This window comes from Hemiscyllium ocellatum, chromosome 10 (assembly GCF_020745735.1).
Source record: "Hemiscyllium ocellatum isolate sHemOce1 chromosome 10, sHemOce1.pat.X.cur, whole genome shotgun sequence".
Classification (NCBI taxonomy): domain Eukaryota; kingdom Metazoa; phylum Chordata; class Chondrichthyes; order Orectolobiformes; family Hemiscylliidae; genus Hemiscyllium; species Hemiscyllium ocellatum.
Window position 1 is genome coordinate 75582149 of NC_083410.1, and position 16121 is coordinate 75598269.

General features: G+C 38.1%; 1 protein-coding gene across 1 annotated transcript in view; it reads right to left on the reverse strand.

Moving 5' to 3' along the window:
- Positions 1-6937: 6937 nt before the first annotated feature.
- LOC132819564 (zinc finger protein 292-like) overlaps positions 6938-16121 on the reverse strand; it is a 199920-nt gene continuing 190736 nt past the window's right edge. The window contains exon 8 of the mRNA XM_060831133.1: positions 6938-15242. Coding sequence (XP_060687116.1) covers positions 8748-15242 — 6495 coding nt within the window. The 3' untranslated portion in view covers positions 6938-8747. The remainder of the gene's footprint in view (positions 15243-16121) is intronic.

The window sequence follows — 16121 nt, forward strand, 5'->3', positions numbered from 1 at the left end:
CCTGCACCTCTTTTACCTCCCTCACCCCCCATTCCTTTTGAACCATCTAGGAACATGCAACAACCATTCCTACCCTGGGATATCCATGTCTCCATATGGGCCACATCATTATATTTCCACCCTGTGATATCCATGTTTCCATTAGGGGCACATCATCATATTTCCAAGTACTGATCCATGCTCTAAGTTCATCTCCCTTATTCCTGATACTTCTTGTGTTAAAATAGACACACTTCAATGCATCACACTGACAGCAACTTTGCCCTATCAACTGTCTATCCCTCCTCACAGACTCTCTGATGCTGTATCTGGCTGTTCATTAACTACTCCATCCTCAGATTTGTTGCTCCGCTTCCCACCCCCCTGCCAAACTAGTTTAAACCCTCCCAAAGAGCTTGAGCTCTCATCCAGGAACTTGGAGCCCCTCCAGTTGAGGTGCAACCGTTCCTTGTACAGGTCGTACATCTCCCAATGATCCATCCTCCTACACCAGCCCTGCAGCCATATGTTCATCTGCACTCACACTCTGTTCCTAGTCTCACTAGCCCGTGGCACTGGTAGCAATCCTGAGATTACTACTCCGCTTGTCCGGCCTTATAGCTTCCAACCCAGCACCCTATGTAATCCCAGTCTACTCAGTCTCTCTTCATAAGACAACCCCTACAACTCCTGAATTAACCTAGGTGAACCTCCTCGGCGCTCCCTTTATAGCCAGTGCATCCTTTCTCGAATAAGATCAAAACTACATGCAGTACTCCAGGTGTTGCTCACCAGTACCATTCACTTAAACTATGTCCCTTTGCAAAGTTTCAGAATGCTCTACACACTAACCTTTTAGGACACATTACAAGTGGTCCTCAACTCCAAATCATCTGTGTAATTGCAAATAGTGGTGTCCCAACATTGATCATTGAGGCACATCACTAGTTACTGATTGCCAACAAGAAAAACACTCATTTATCCCACTTTTTGTTTCCTGTTAGTTAACCAATTCTCTAACCATGTTAATATACTGCCTGTAACACTATGTATCTTCATCTTATGCAGCAGCCTTTTGTGTGGTACCTTGTCAAATGCTTTTTGGAAATCTAGACACATCACATTCCTTGAGTCCCCGTTGTACACCATGCTTGTATTGTCTTCATAGTATTCAAGTAGATTAGTTAAGTATGATCTACCCTTCATGAACCCATGTTGCATCTGCCCAACGGGATAATTTCTAACTTGATGCCTTGCTTTTTTTTCTTGATAACAGACCCAAACATTTTTCCCACTTAAGTTAAGTTAATTGGTCTATAATACCCCATCTTTCATCTAATTTTTTTTAAGCAGTGGTGTCATATTTGCTATTACCAATCTGCTGGAACTGATCCAGACACCTGAATTACAACATGTGCATTTTCCTTTTCTCCCACTAATTCTTTTAAAACCCTGGGATACATTCCATTTGGGCCAGAAGACTTGTTTACCATTAGCTTGCCCAACATTACCTCTTTTGTGAAAATGATTGTTTCCAGGTCCTCACCTACCTTCATCTCATCAATTACTGGCATGTTATTCATGTCTTCCACTATGAAGACTAACACAAAGTACCTGTTCAGCGCCTCGGCCATTTCTTCATATCCCATCACTAAATCCTCATTGTCATCCTCTAATGGACCAATGTTTACTTTAGCCACTCTTTTTCATTTTATGAAGGTGTAAGGGGTACTGTACCTTTAAGAATGTTGAAGGACTTAGCAAACACAGAGTTCTGAAGAAGTTACAATGTAACATTTGGTCCAGATTAGATTAGATTAGATTAGATTAGATTTACAGTGTGGAAACAGGCCCTTTGGCCCAACAAGTCCACACCGACCCGCCGAAGCGCAACCCACCCATACCCCTTCATTTACCTCTTACCTAACATTACGGGCAATTTAGCATGGCCAATTCACCTGACCCGCACATCTTTGGACTGTGGGAGGAAACCGGAGCACCCGGAGGAAACCCACGCAGACACGGGGAGAACGTGCAAACTCCACATAGTCGCCTGAGTCGGGAATTGAACCCGGGTCTCAGGCGCTGTGAGACAACAGTGCTAACCACTGTGCCACCGTGCCGCCCTTATTAGACAAAAAAAATCAAATTCAACCAATTTAAATTATGACCCAAAACATCAAACTCCAATCAAGTTTGAACTCAGTATTTTGACAATATTAACACCAATGAAACGATCCAAAGCTTTAGGGTATAAAACTGGCAAAAATTGAACAGTTGGGAGGAGAACTGCCAAAAGACCAACAGATGTAGACTGTAGTAAGAATTCTCTGTGGGGTACCTGTCTGGAGAAGGAGTTGGCACAGGGAAAAAGATCAACATCGACCTGGGGAGCAAATCTACAGAGGAAAATACCAAGAGAATATTCGACAGCTGAGGCTGGTTTTGAAATTTGATCTTTTCTATAAATCTTAAATCCGGGAATTTTATCGGACCAATATTATAGAAGGGAAGGTAAAAGATAGGTTTAGATAAATGAGCTGTAAATAGTTGTTAGTTTATTATTGTTAGAGTTTAAAAAAAATTAAGTTGCTAATTTTTGCTTTAAATATGGTCTTTTGTGACAGTTCTTTGCCTCTCGAATTTTAACAGATTACAACACAGGGTTAAATCATTTCTGTACTGAGATTTAAGTTAGGGCTGGGGAGAGGGTTTCCCCCAAGTCGTAACAATATATTTATAGAAACCTTTGCTTTCTATTTAATTCTCAATCTTACTTTTCTTTATAGCTTTTCTTGTGGCTTTCTGTTGACCTTTTAAGCTTTCACCATCTTCTAGTTTTCTGCTGATCTTGACCAATCTGTAAGCCTTCTCTTTCCATTTGATAGCGTCTCTTATTTCCTTCGACATCAATGGCAGATTACCCCTTTTCCTAGTCTTTCCTTTTCACTGGTATATTCTTCTGTTGAACACTTCGAAAAATTGCTTTTGAAGTCCTCCAGTTTATCAACTGTCCCACCATGAAATCTTTGCTTCCAGTCTACTTTAGCCAACTCCTCATTATCCTACTGTAGTCTCCTTTGTTTAAACACAGGACTCTGGTAGTGGATTTTATCTTCACACTTTCCATCTGTATTCTACATTCAATCATACTGTGATTACTCCTTCCAAGATGATCCACAACTATCACATCACTAATTATTCTTGTGTCATTACATGGGACCGGATCTAGGATAGCTTGTTCCCTTGTTGGTTCCATTACATACTGTTCAAGAAAATTATTACAGATATATTCAATGAACCCCTCAAGGTTACCCTGACTGACCTGATTCAACATGCTCAACCAATCTTATTTCAGACTTTGAAGTAATAGAAAGACTTACACTATTAATGGCAGGGTCCTAGGGAGTGTTGCTGAACAGAGAGACCGACACACGTAGGTATATAGTTCCTTAAAAAATTGAGTCAAAAGTAGTTAGGGTGGCGAAGGCCACTTTTGACACTCATCTTCATCAGTCAGAACATAGCCTTACCAATGTCCTAACTCCTGTACTCTTAAGTGTGAAACTGCATGAAATTCTGGTCGCCCTGTTGTAGCATGTTATTAAAGTATAAAAGGTGCAAAAAAATAAGCTTAGAGGAATGTAACAGAGACCAGATGATTTGAGTTATAAGGGGTCTTTTTTCCCCCTGGAGTGTTGCAAGCTGAGCGGTGACCTTATGGAGGTTCATAAAATCATGAGTGCATAGATAAGGTGAATAGCTAAGATGTTTTCCCGAGGGAAGGGGAGTTCCAAAACTAGAGGGCATAGGTTTAAAGTGAGGAGGGAACTATTTAAATGAGACCTAAGAGGCAACTTTTTCACACAGAGGGTGGTGTGTATTTGGAACAAGCTGCCAGAGGAAATGATAGAGCCAGGCACAGTTACAACAGTTAAAAGACATTTGGAGATTCACAGATAGTAAAGGTTTAAAGGGATATGGGCCAAATTAAGATGAATGAGACTAATTCAGTTCAGTAAACCTGGTTGGCATGGTCGAGTTGGGTGACAAACCTGTTTCCATGCTTTATGACTCCATCAGTGGACAAAGGTAAATATTTTGACTTTCCAAGGCCTGTGATAAAGTATCAGTGCTGACTTTGTTGTATTGGCATGTGACATAGCTACCCAGCTAGTCATATTTTCCATTGCTATACTTTTCTCACAAAGTTTTGGGTAGGATCATCTACAACAGATCACAAGAATATATCAGCCTCTTGTGAAGCTTTTCTGATTTAATAGTTAAATAAACTTGCTTATCTTACTAAGTTATGCACTGTAGTAACATACAACAGATTTTAAAAATATGCCAGCATTTTGAGGAAATTTGCTAGAAATAGTGATTTTGCTGTTCAACGTGCTTATCTCATCAAGTAATGCACTTTAGTAACATCCAGACCAGATTCTAATAATAATGTGTCCGAGACAATTGTACATACTGATCATAACCCTAGTGTTTTTGAGGTAAAATTTTAAAAAAAATATTCCAGATTGTTTACATAGAGCTCATTAACAGCCATTCAATTTGAAAATTATATTACTTGGCAGGACGAGCGAATGTAGTTGCTGACACATCGCTACTTAAAGACGACAGAGGTGTTTAGTGGCGGAGAAAATCAGACTGAAAGACTGTAGATAAGAATGTTTGCATGCTTAGACTGAATGTAATGTAGATGTATTGTAGTGTACTGAAAATGTACATCAAGGTAGCTTTAAGAGGCGTATTTTGTTTTTTTTTAAAAGGGATGTTTTCAGATAGAGGTTCCAAGCTGTCCATTTGAATCCAATAAACATCTTGAGGGGCTTTTTAAAAAAATGTTGGAACAATAGAAGCAGTCTGAATGGATGAGGTCAAAAACTCAAAAATCAGGGTTTTGTTTTAGTTTTTCAGTAGTAGCTGCTGCTAGGTCTTGAAGTTTAATGTGGGAAGCTGGTTTTCCTTTCTGTTACAGCGACAAGTTGGGGGCTTTCTCTTCCTGCTGCCAGAATTACATTGAGATAACCTATTTCACTAAATTTGCATTTGCCAAGGATACGTAATGGGATACTACTATATTGGAAGTTACTGTTCAGTAGTGAAATAATCCATTATTCTGTTACGTTTTCCAATAAAGCTGTTACTTCAATTTCTTTTGTTGCATTTTAACTATAGTGTATAAATGAAGTATGTTTTGCCATGAGATTGATAGTTTGACCAATCGAATTGTATCTGGAACGTAACACTTGGCACTTGCCTTTAAAATAAAAAAAAAAGTTGGAACTAGGCTATCTTAATATATTTTGAGGGTGTTTGGTCTGGTGCATAACAATATGCAGAATGGCAAAGACATGCAAATCAACCAGACTCAATGTGCCAGAAACAATTGAAGATATGTAAATAACTACCAAAGGAAAATGTGGACATCTTCCCAGAGGACAGGACAGTAACTGGATCATCTGAAGGACATAGTACCTTAGTGGTGAATACCATGACATTATGTAAACTTTCGAACATTGTCATCTCAGGAAAAAAATAGTGAGATGATGTTCCAAATACACCTAAAACACCGGAGGTTAAAACCAAGAAAACAGATACCAGAGATGCTTCAACAACCATTGGCTGGAAGAGATTACATATTTCATTGGGTAAGAGTGTTAAGAAAAAAAAGGGAGAATTTTTATTGTATAGGCAGCAAATACATGTTCCTCTTCTATTATTCTGCAATTATACACTTTTCCGAACACTACTTTCTACCTCTATAAATCCTCACTAGGACCATCCCCAATACCTGTTACCTATCTAATCACAGAACTTTGTCTCCCCCTGCACATTCCCTGACTCTAGTCTTGCTTAAAAGCTGTTACTCTGACTTGTTGAGAGGTGCTATTATTTTGTGTTTTTACTTCTGGTATAGATAATGCTAAGGTTGAATATGCGATCCTAAAGAGCCACACTGGGTAGCAGCATTGTGAAGAAACCGTTTGGAAAAAAAAGTGAAAATACTGGAAACAACTCATCAGGCTATGGCCACACAGAGAGAAAAACAGTTAATGTTTCAGGTCAATAACTTTTCATCAGGACTGGAGTGAGCATTTACAGCTTGTGAATTATTTGGGTTTAGTACAAATAGTTCTTTTGAGGTAAGTAATTGAAAGTCTTTTTACATGGGCAATTTGGAAATAGTCCCCTTCTATATGCAATTTAACTTGCTCACTTGCTTCTTTGGTGGTTCGAAATCTGCAACGTTGGCTAATTATTTCTAAATAAAGTCATCTTGCGGGATGCAAGTTTTCTGGAAAACTGAATTGTTAAGTCATGATTTGGAGATGCCAGTGTTGGACTGGGGTATACAAAGTTAAAAATCATACAACACCAAGTTATAGTCCAACAGGTTTAATTGGAAGCAGTAACGTTTGGAGCACTGCTCCTTCAACAGGTGGTTGTTAAGTGGTTTTCAGATACATCAGAAGCTGTGCTATTAATGACAATGTTAGCATTCTTGTTAACATGAGCAGTAAATGGAAAAAGTTCCAAAATTTAGAATGGAGGAAATATGTACTATTGACTTTTTAAAATTAGAGGTATTATACTGGCACTGAGCTAGATACATTTAATTCATTTCAGTCAACATGCAGTAAAATATTCCAGATGTAAACCTTGCTAAGGAGTGATGAATCTCATCCCGTATGGCTTAGATAACATAGCAGTTGCAGAATGGGATAAAACTCTGCAAAGAAACCATGCAAAGAAATATCAAATTAAAACATGAACTTGTTGGCATTTCAAGTTTGGACCATTAGATAAATCAATGTGACAATGGAGGACAATATTAAAAATATTTTTAAACAGATTTATTTTGTGTTTTATATTAATTTAATAAAACAAAAGCATTTTCAGATTGACATCTAATTTTATATTCTAGTCATCTAAATGCCAATTCAAGTTAATACCGTATTGCAGTATTTACAATAATACTGTATTCAAATCTATAAATGAGGACAACTATATAGACTGGTATACAAAAGAAAGGAATGTTTCCTCACAATTACAGGCTGTTTTATAATACAAAAGAAATTGTTTTTCCCGAAACCATATTGTATGCTTTCAATAATCCTTTGGCAAGGTGCATTGCACAGTCGTACACATCAAGGCGGTCCTGTGGTTTGATGAAATGGTCTGTATGCTGTAACACTGTGCTGGTTATCAATGAAAACCAAGGTGACCAACTAAACAATATTAATTCACACTGCCTCAAAAACAAGTTACTGGAAAAAGTCAGCAGATCTGGCACGTGTAAAGAGAAATCAGAGTTAATGTTTTGGATCAAGTTCTGAACTTCAGTTCCGAGGAAGGGTCACTCGACCCAAAATGTGAACTGATTTCTCTCCACATATGCTGCCAGACCTGTTGAGTTTTTCTAGCAATTTGTTTTTGTTTCTGATTTATAGTATTTGCAGTTCTTTTAGCTTTTATTAAGTCACACTGGCCAGATTAATACTTTGAATTGCTACCAATGATTATTCAGACACTGAATATTGGCGGGTAAGTTCAGAAGCAAAACAATTAACTTCAAATGTACACACTTCATTTAACAAAGCTCTGAGCAATAAGACTATATATAATTATACACAGATATATACACACACACACACAGTAGCACTCAGATGATCAACTGTTCAGATCCCATTGCTTAAACATCTGAGCTTTATAACTGAATTACTTATCTTTTTCTTATAACAGTTGTCAGTATATAAATAAAGACATCTATTCTTCAGTGTTGACTTCACACAAAAAATGTAATACCCTAAGCTTTAATGGTCAGGTATTTTTAAGAGTGCCTTTAAACATTTGAAACCGCATAGTACTAACTGCATAATTGAGGGACACAGTACTAACATGATCTTTCATTCCATTATAGGGAAAGTAACACTTGGAGAAAACATCTCTAAATTGGAATTTATTGAAAAGTGATGGTTTCTTCAACAGATGCTTCTTGAAGGCCAATAACCTGGTTACAATAGACCACTGGTTTTGCTAGAATTTGTTCTCAAAACTCTCATTGCGAGTTAGATGAGAGAGTATTCCATAGATTACACACAATGAATTATTTGCAAACATTACATATTTTTTCTTCCTTACTCCAAAAACAAATATGACTTCAAATATCTTTTATGCAGTTGTACCAAAAATGGTAGCAAACATTTGCATAATTTATTGAAATAAATAAAAACTATTTGGATCTTTGCAAGTTTTTTTTATTATACCTCTGCCCAACATTGTAAAGAATGTGTTTATGGGATTAGAAAGGATTTGTAGCAAACGGGTGACAATCTCAAATATATAGATAATGACAATTCAAGCTTTTGCCAGCGTGCTTCAGCAATGCTGATCTACAAAGTCACTAACAGAATGTACAGACTTCCATAACAGTCAATCAAGGTAACACTACCTCCGCCATATAAAACTGTCTGACATCAGTTTGTGACTTTTGTTTTACATAAACAGAGCAACTGTTCTGTGCTACAATTTGTCCCATAGGGATTTTGTAGAATATAATGGACATGGCTATTGCCATGTTAGTTTGTGTTTATTTTTAAAAAAAACTTAAAAAAGCTGAACACTTATAAACATGCTTTTGTTAAAATTTACAAGGCATCCTTTTGGTTTGATTACTAGCAAGGACCAAATGAAAGCAAATTACAGCTTCTAAATTACCCTTACTTCAATATATAGTGGATGTTACAGAATTATGTACTTTTTACAGCCATTCTTTCTTTTACACTTTTAACCTGGGCCAGCATATTAAAGTCTACTTTTACTCGGCTAAGCACTACTGTGGGTTGCATACGTTGGAGTTGCTTTTCAGCAAGCTCAACACAATCTGAGTTTGAATTGTCCATTATTATTTTTATGTTCTTAAGTATGTGGAGAGACAATGGAGATTCAAAATTGGTAGTTCCCATACATAATGTATCTGCATCTGACTGTTTGGTGCGGTCAATAGGAACTCTTGAACTTCTGTCATCCTTTACAGGATAGCTTGCTGATGAATTACTCTCATCACTTAACATTACACTCGATGAGACTAAACCATGATCGGCCATTTTCTCAGTGTTAAGAGTACAAGTGTGATATAGACTTTTATCAGATACAGCATTTTTCTTTTGTTTCAGAGCAGATTCTTCAAGGAATTTTAGGAATGAAAATTCAAATCCCATGGGTTTGAATGTACTAAAGTCAAAAGGTTTGTGGCGGTGAGCCTTGTGAATACATGGGATGTGTTTTGAAGGTGAAACATCTTTCTCATCGAAAATTTGGATTGTATCTTCCAACAGATTCTCAGAATTGTCCATTATTGCATTCTTTTTCTTTGTGTTCTCAATGTGCTCTTCTGTGTCTGAAAGAGTCAGGTGACTGTTTGATCGTTTTTTACAAGACTGATGTTTATTTATATTAGTCACTTTACTCTCAGCAATCATCTCTACAGTTTCCTCCTGTTCAGTTTTAATGCAAGCAAAGGTATTTGCAATCAGTTTAGTATTAAACAATGGTGAAATTTCATTAGCTGTCTTAAAAGAGTTATCATTCTCTAGTTGTTCATTTAAAATTTCAGTTTCACTTAGCTTGGCTTGCGGTTGAATCACTCTATGGACAGCATTTTCTACCTGGCCTCCTTCATGGTTGGTTATATATTTAGTTGCTTCTTTGTCTTGGATGCTAGCATGCTTCCTGCAAGTTACCAGATGCTTGTGATATTGACTAACAAATGTATTAGAAATTTTGTGATGAATCTTATAATGTTTTACTAGGCTGCGTTCACTGGTGACAACTGATGAACAATTCTTAAACATACATGGATATTGTTCTCTCATAGACTTGTTGTTACATATATCCAAAGCTTGGGCCTTACTTTTAAAAGTATATTTAGCAACTTTTCTAGAGCTGCAAGACTTATTACAATCAACTTCTCCGCTTTTCATACTTCTGCTATCTGTAGTAAAACATTCCCTTGATATGGGTTTAGATTTACCATGATTCGTCAGGTCTTCATTTTCTTCAGGGGCAAAATAACTTTTTTCATCAGGGAGATCATCCTGATTGGCTGTTCTTGGAATGTTTTCTTGATCTGTCATGATTCTTCTTGGTCTCATTAAATGAGACCGATGAAGCTCTCTGTGCTTTGTAAAGATGTGTCTTAAAAGATTAGATCGAGTGGCGTAAGTCCGATCACAGCCTTCACAGTCACATTTAAAACAGGTTATGTCCATATCACTTTGCTGACTTTCCACATCTATGCCATGCGCTACCATAAGGTGTTTAATAAAACTCCAGAAAACAGTGAAAGAAGAAACACAATCAGCTTGGTCACACCGAAACAATTTTCCTTCACTGACAGAGGATACTATTTTTCCCATTTCATCTAAAGTGAGATTGTGAATTTCTGAATAGTGTTTAATTAGGTTTGTGATTCCTTGGAAAATTCTACAACAATCGTTAAGCTGACACTGAAATTCTTTCATTTGGACAGCAGCGTTTTTGGTGGTTTCTTGTTTGATTTGTAAGTGAAGATGTTGTTGGTCAGACTGGTGCACAGCTTGATAGTGGAGTATTAAGTTTTGCTGAATAGTGAAAGCTGCAGAACAATCTTTGTGGACACATTTGTACGGTTTGTGAAATCGATTACTGTTACATTCTGTTCTTATTTTAGTAATTGATTTCTTGCACTTCTTTTCTCCTGCTGACATCTTCATAAACTTCACTGTACTTCCAGCTTTTTTAGCTTGCTTCAAATGTCCCATACATTTTCTTCTTTGTACTGACCTATCTGGTGGATGCAGCAAGATATCTTTTGGCCTTTCATAGTCTAGGAAGGGATCTTTTGTTCTGACTTCACATACCAAGTCTTCTTGTGATTCACCAGGCGGCAACATACCCTGCAGCCCTGCTGGCACTGGTGAGGCATCCTGTTGCCTAGCTGGCAATAATGAATCATCTGCTGAATCAGATGCTGGTTGAGAGAGACCTTGTGGTTCTAATGGTAGAATTGGGACATCCTGGAGCCCTGCTGATAGTAATGAGATATTTGCTGGTCCTGATACTAGTTGTGTAATACCTTGTACCTCTGGCAGCAAGGCAGTTTGTGGTATTGCTGGTAGTGGTGAAACACATTCCTCCACTGTTGGCAGTAAGGACACATCCTGCAGCCCCTCTGATCCTGGTGAGACATTTTGGGGATCCACTGATTGCAGTAAGACATCCTGTGGCCATGCCAGAAGTGGTGCAACTGCCGGTAGCCCTGCTGTTGGTGCAAGGCTACTGTGTGATTCAACTGTCAACACAGAGGCATCTTGAGGATCTGCCAGTAACATTGGGGTATCCCGAGACCCTGCTGCTAAGGCATCCGGCTGCACTACTGATTGAGTCAAATCATTTTGAAGTTGTGCTGATATTGCTGAGCAATCCTGAAGATCTGCTAACAGCACTGAGCTATTCTGAGACATTGTGTGGTTATAAAGAACAGTTTTTGCATTCGGAGAATTATGTAAATGGAGATTAATTTCTGAATTAATCTCATTATGTCCAGTTACTGGTTCCAATTTATGCAGTTCACTGGATTCATTTTCCTGCAACCCATCACTTCTGGGTTGAGAAATGATTTCCTGTGATGATGGTACATTATCTACTGCTTTATGAGGGCCATCTGATTTCCTACAGTATGCTCTTTTAATTCTCAGTTTTACTAGCTGTTCCCGTGTTACCTGATGCATCGATTGGTAGTGGGCTCGGAGATTAGAATTTCTTGTAAACGTTTTCTGGCAGTTAGGAACATGGCATCGAAATGGAGCAAATCTGGTCTGATACATCTTCATTTCCATTATCTGTTCCTTGGAGTATTGATGCACTTTGACATAATGGTTGGTCAAAGCATCTTTAGTCATTGCACTATAGATACAGCCACCTTCCTGACAGATAAATGGCTTAATGAGATTCACTTTCAGCTCTTTGCCATTTTCAGCAGCTGGCATTGATGTACTTGTTTGTGCGTCTGTCAAACACTTATTGATTGTGTTTGGAGCATTGATACAATTACTCATTGATGTGTGTGTCATGATGTTCATGGAAGAAATCGGTGTCCCTGAACTTGAGGTCGGGCAAGATGCATCATTCTTGTAAAGTTTGTCATATTCCAAATTTAGATTTTGCAAGGCCAACAGCAGTTCAGCAATGCATATATCTGATGCCTTAGAGTCTTCAGGGAGAGAGGAGTTATGATTGCTATTAATGCTAGGGAGGGTGCCATTAGTGAAAAAGATAGTTGGCTCACAACTGCTTTCCAAATTTTGAGGGGCAATCTCATTGTCAACAAAAGTTGCTCCTGAACAAAAACTGGATTCGAGTGCCTGCTGTAAGGGCTCGCAAGGTGAATAGGGCCTTGAGCCTTTAGTTGAATCTATCATTGATGGGACTTCAGTGCTGAGTGATAAGTCTTCACCAGCCACAAATGAACCTGGGCTACAGATAGTTGTTAGTGCTTGTGGCATACTGATGTTGACGGGGCTGCCCTCCACAGTCCTCATTTCAAAATTAGGTTGAAAGGTTTGTTGAATTACTGCAGTCTCAAATGTTCCAGGAAGACCAGGGACCTGGGGACTCTTGTTTGGCCCAAATGCAGAACTGTAGCTGTTCTGCTGTGTTGGTTGAAAAAGTTCATGGGTAGCAAATGGAGCTGTATGGTCCGCCATTTCCAATGATTGAAGAAATGTTTCCCCTGACAAGAATGTATCTGTGACACAGGGAGGTTCAGGTTCCTGATGGACAAATGCATCTGGTGAAATAACCTTTTCTGTTTTATATAAAGCCTGTCCACTCTTCTGCTCCACAACTGAAGAACTCTCTTTTCTGTCATAAGGTTTACAGATAGCTCGACGTGACAAATGACCACCAAGAGATTTAGGATTTGTAAATTCTCTGTAGCATCTGCTACAGATAAATTTGTCACCCTTGATTATTGCAGGCCATTTTGCACGCTTATTGTGCGTGTGCTTTTTTTTCCTGGATTGGGATACACGATCACTTTGAACTGTTAAAACACTGGTAATAGGTTGATACATAGCACATACTGTGTTCAAGGTGCTTTCATGTGTTATATCCAAGTGTTCCTCAGTTGAAAAACACAATGAGCTTGGAGGGCTTTCCTGATTTTGACATTTTGAGGGATTTCTAATTTGTTGGATTTTTGATAAGTCCTGTTGTTTCTTCAGTGTTTCATAGTACTCAGGGTGCGTAGCCTTTATATGTTTACTGACACTGCGTGATGAAGCATAGCTTCGACTACAGCCATCAACTTTACAGCTGAACATTTGAACCGATTTTGTTACTTCACCAGGTTCAGTTTCTTCAGGTAATGGGGAAATAAGGGTGCCCTCCCCTTTAAACATTGCTTTTGGCAAAACACGATGCGTTTGATTCATATTGATCTCTTCATTCTTCACAGTCAGACCAGTGTAGGTGGCTTTTGGAAGATTGCACTGTTTTCTGCTGGATGGCAAAGCATTTAGTTTTTCTGACATGGAAGATTTGGATTCAACAATTTCACCTGCAACACAATCAGTAGTAAAACCATTCTGGTAAGTGTCAGGTTGATTGCATGGCTCATCTTTCATCTTCAATAGCTGGTCTATCTGATCAGCTCTATTTGGAGCAAGCTGGTTTGTTTCAAAAGGTGAACCACTTCCAGCTTCAATTTTCACACAAGCCTGCGTGACATGACCAACTTCATGCTTCTGCAATTCACTCTGGGAGTAATAAATGTTTCCACAGTCTGAGAATTTGCAAGTATATGAGGAATTATGGTAATGCTGTGCTTCGTGATCATACAACAAATAAGACTCAGTAAAAACTCTTCCACAATTCTGAAACATGCATTTAGCTTTGAACAATGCATGCACTTTCCTGTGTCCTACCAATTCAGAATATGTACCAAAGCTTGCATTACATTCCAGCTGTATACAGACATAAGGTTTAGGGCCACAATGAATTTGCAAATGTTCATTAAGGTGAGAAACACTGACAAAACGTCTCCTACAATACTGACATACAACTTTATTACTCTGCATTTTAAGAAATTGTTTTGCTTCTTCTTCATTACCATGACCTTTCACATGTGCAATTAAATTTTTAAAATATTTAAATGTTTTTGTACAGGTAGTTACAGGGCAGTTATAATCTTCAGTGCAGTCCACTTTTTGTGTAATCATAATTGCAGGTTTGTATGATTTGTCTTTGCCCTCATCATCAGAGCCATCACTATCACTGAAGACGACAAAATCCTCACTATATATGCTGTTCCTTTTTATTGGACGATGCTCCTGCTTGTCTATCTCCAATATCTTTTTACTTGGAACACTAATATCGGTCAAGTTCTTAGGAGGCCTTCCAACTCTTCTTTTTGGTTTAATAGAAGCCAGTCGTTCTTTACAAGATTGCTTAATATGAAATGTAACATGTGGAACAAAAATCTCCTTTTTCTTAAAACTTTTGGCACATATGGGGCAATAATAGTTTCCCTCTTTTATATGCGTTTGAGCATGACGGATAATTCGATGTCCCAGAAACTCTCTGTCACATAATATACAATACTGCATGTAGGCCTGCCAATTTTTAAACCTGGCAGACACCACACCTTTCTCAATTTTATCTTTTTCCTTAATTTCGATTTCTTCAGATGAAGTATTTTGTACTTTTATCACATCACTGTAAAATTTAGGAAGTCCGTTCAGTGAATGCTCTTTTGGAGCAACTTCAAGATGGCTATCATTGTTTTCAAAGAGGTCACTGTCATTAAGTTCATCTATGGAAGACACAATGGATGCTTCCTCGCCCATCAATGCAAGACAATGGCGTTTCAGAGTTTTCCAATCCCAAAATTCAGGATCAAATGGCCAATGTGTTTTTAAAACCAGTAAGAGTTCACATCTCAATGAGTTAGGAATTGGACCATTTTCGTCGTCATATTTCTGATCTGGCTGGTTGTATAAAGTCTCAACTGCATAATACGCTTCCACCGTAGGTTCTAACAGGAATTCGGTAAGCTGGCATGCACGTCTGACCTCTAAATAATCAGGTAACAAGCATGATACTGTCTTGCAAATTGACGTTTTCACTGTGGGACTTTCATTTGATTCCATGCGTAGTGCTCTCACACAGAGCTCAATACAAGCTGACAGTCCAGCTTCTCCTGCCTGTGAAGAAAAACACAGTCTTATATAAAAGTTACTGCTCAGATTTGATAAAACGTTATGCTGTATGTACTTGTGATAAAAATAAATTAAGGTTTTAACTTTTTTTTTATCTTAACTCATTATAGATTATAGCTATCAGCTGCTGAGAAAAGTCAAAACCTTCAGTGCAAAACACAATACAACTGATATAACAGACATTTTACATACTTAAAACATGTAATAGATAGCACAGATGTGGCACCCTTGTTAGCAGAATTCATTAATAGAAAACTTGACCTCCTCTATGGCTGTAGTAACAGAGTTGGAGATCAAATGTTGTGTATATTTGCCAGAAAATGAGTTCAGTTAGCTGTGGATGTGCTTTAGCACAATTTATAGAATATAGCAGAGACATACAGCCTGTTCACTGCAATACATGTATTCTAACAGAATCATACCACTGACAGATCTATCCAGTTGGTTCTTCTATCCCTGTAAATTCTGCAAAATTTTCCTTTTCTTGATTTTTAACCAGAATCATGTATTGCAGCATCTACATATTAATTATCAGTTGATAAACTTCCTACTTGGCCAAAAACACCTGTGTCAGCCATAGACATTAAGTACCGGTAATTCCCAGATTAATAACTTTAACTAATGGGAACAAGGAACAAGATTCATGGAAACTTTACAACAGCCCATCAGAACATCTGATTAATCAGCAGCTTGTAGAAGGACTGCTGCTACTGTGCATCAGTGGTATAGGGAGTTAACTTCGAAGGTTTTAGATGGGATGTCAATCAAAAGTGACGACTTTGTTCTGGATTTGAATGTTGCTGGAGATGCAGTCATGTCGGTCAGGCAGCATGTAAGCAGCAGGAGGGTTGCCATTTTGAGCAC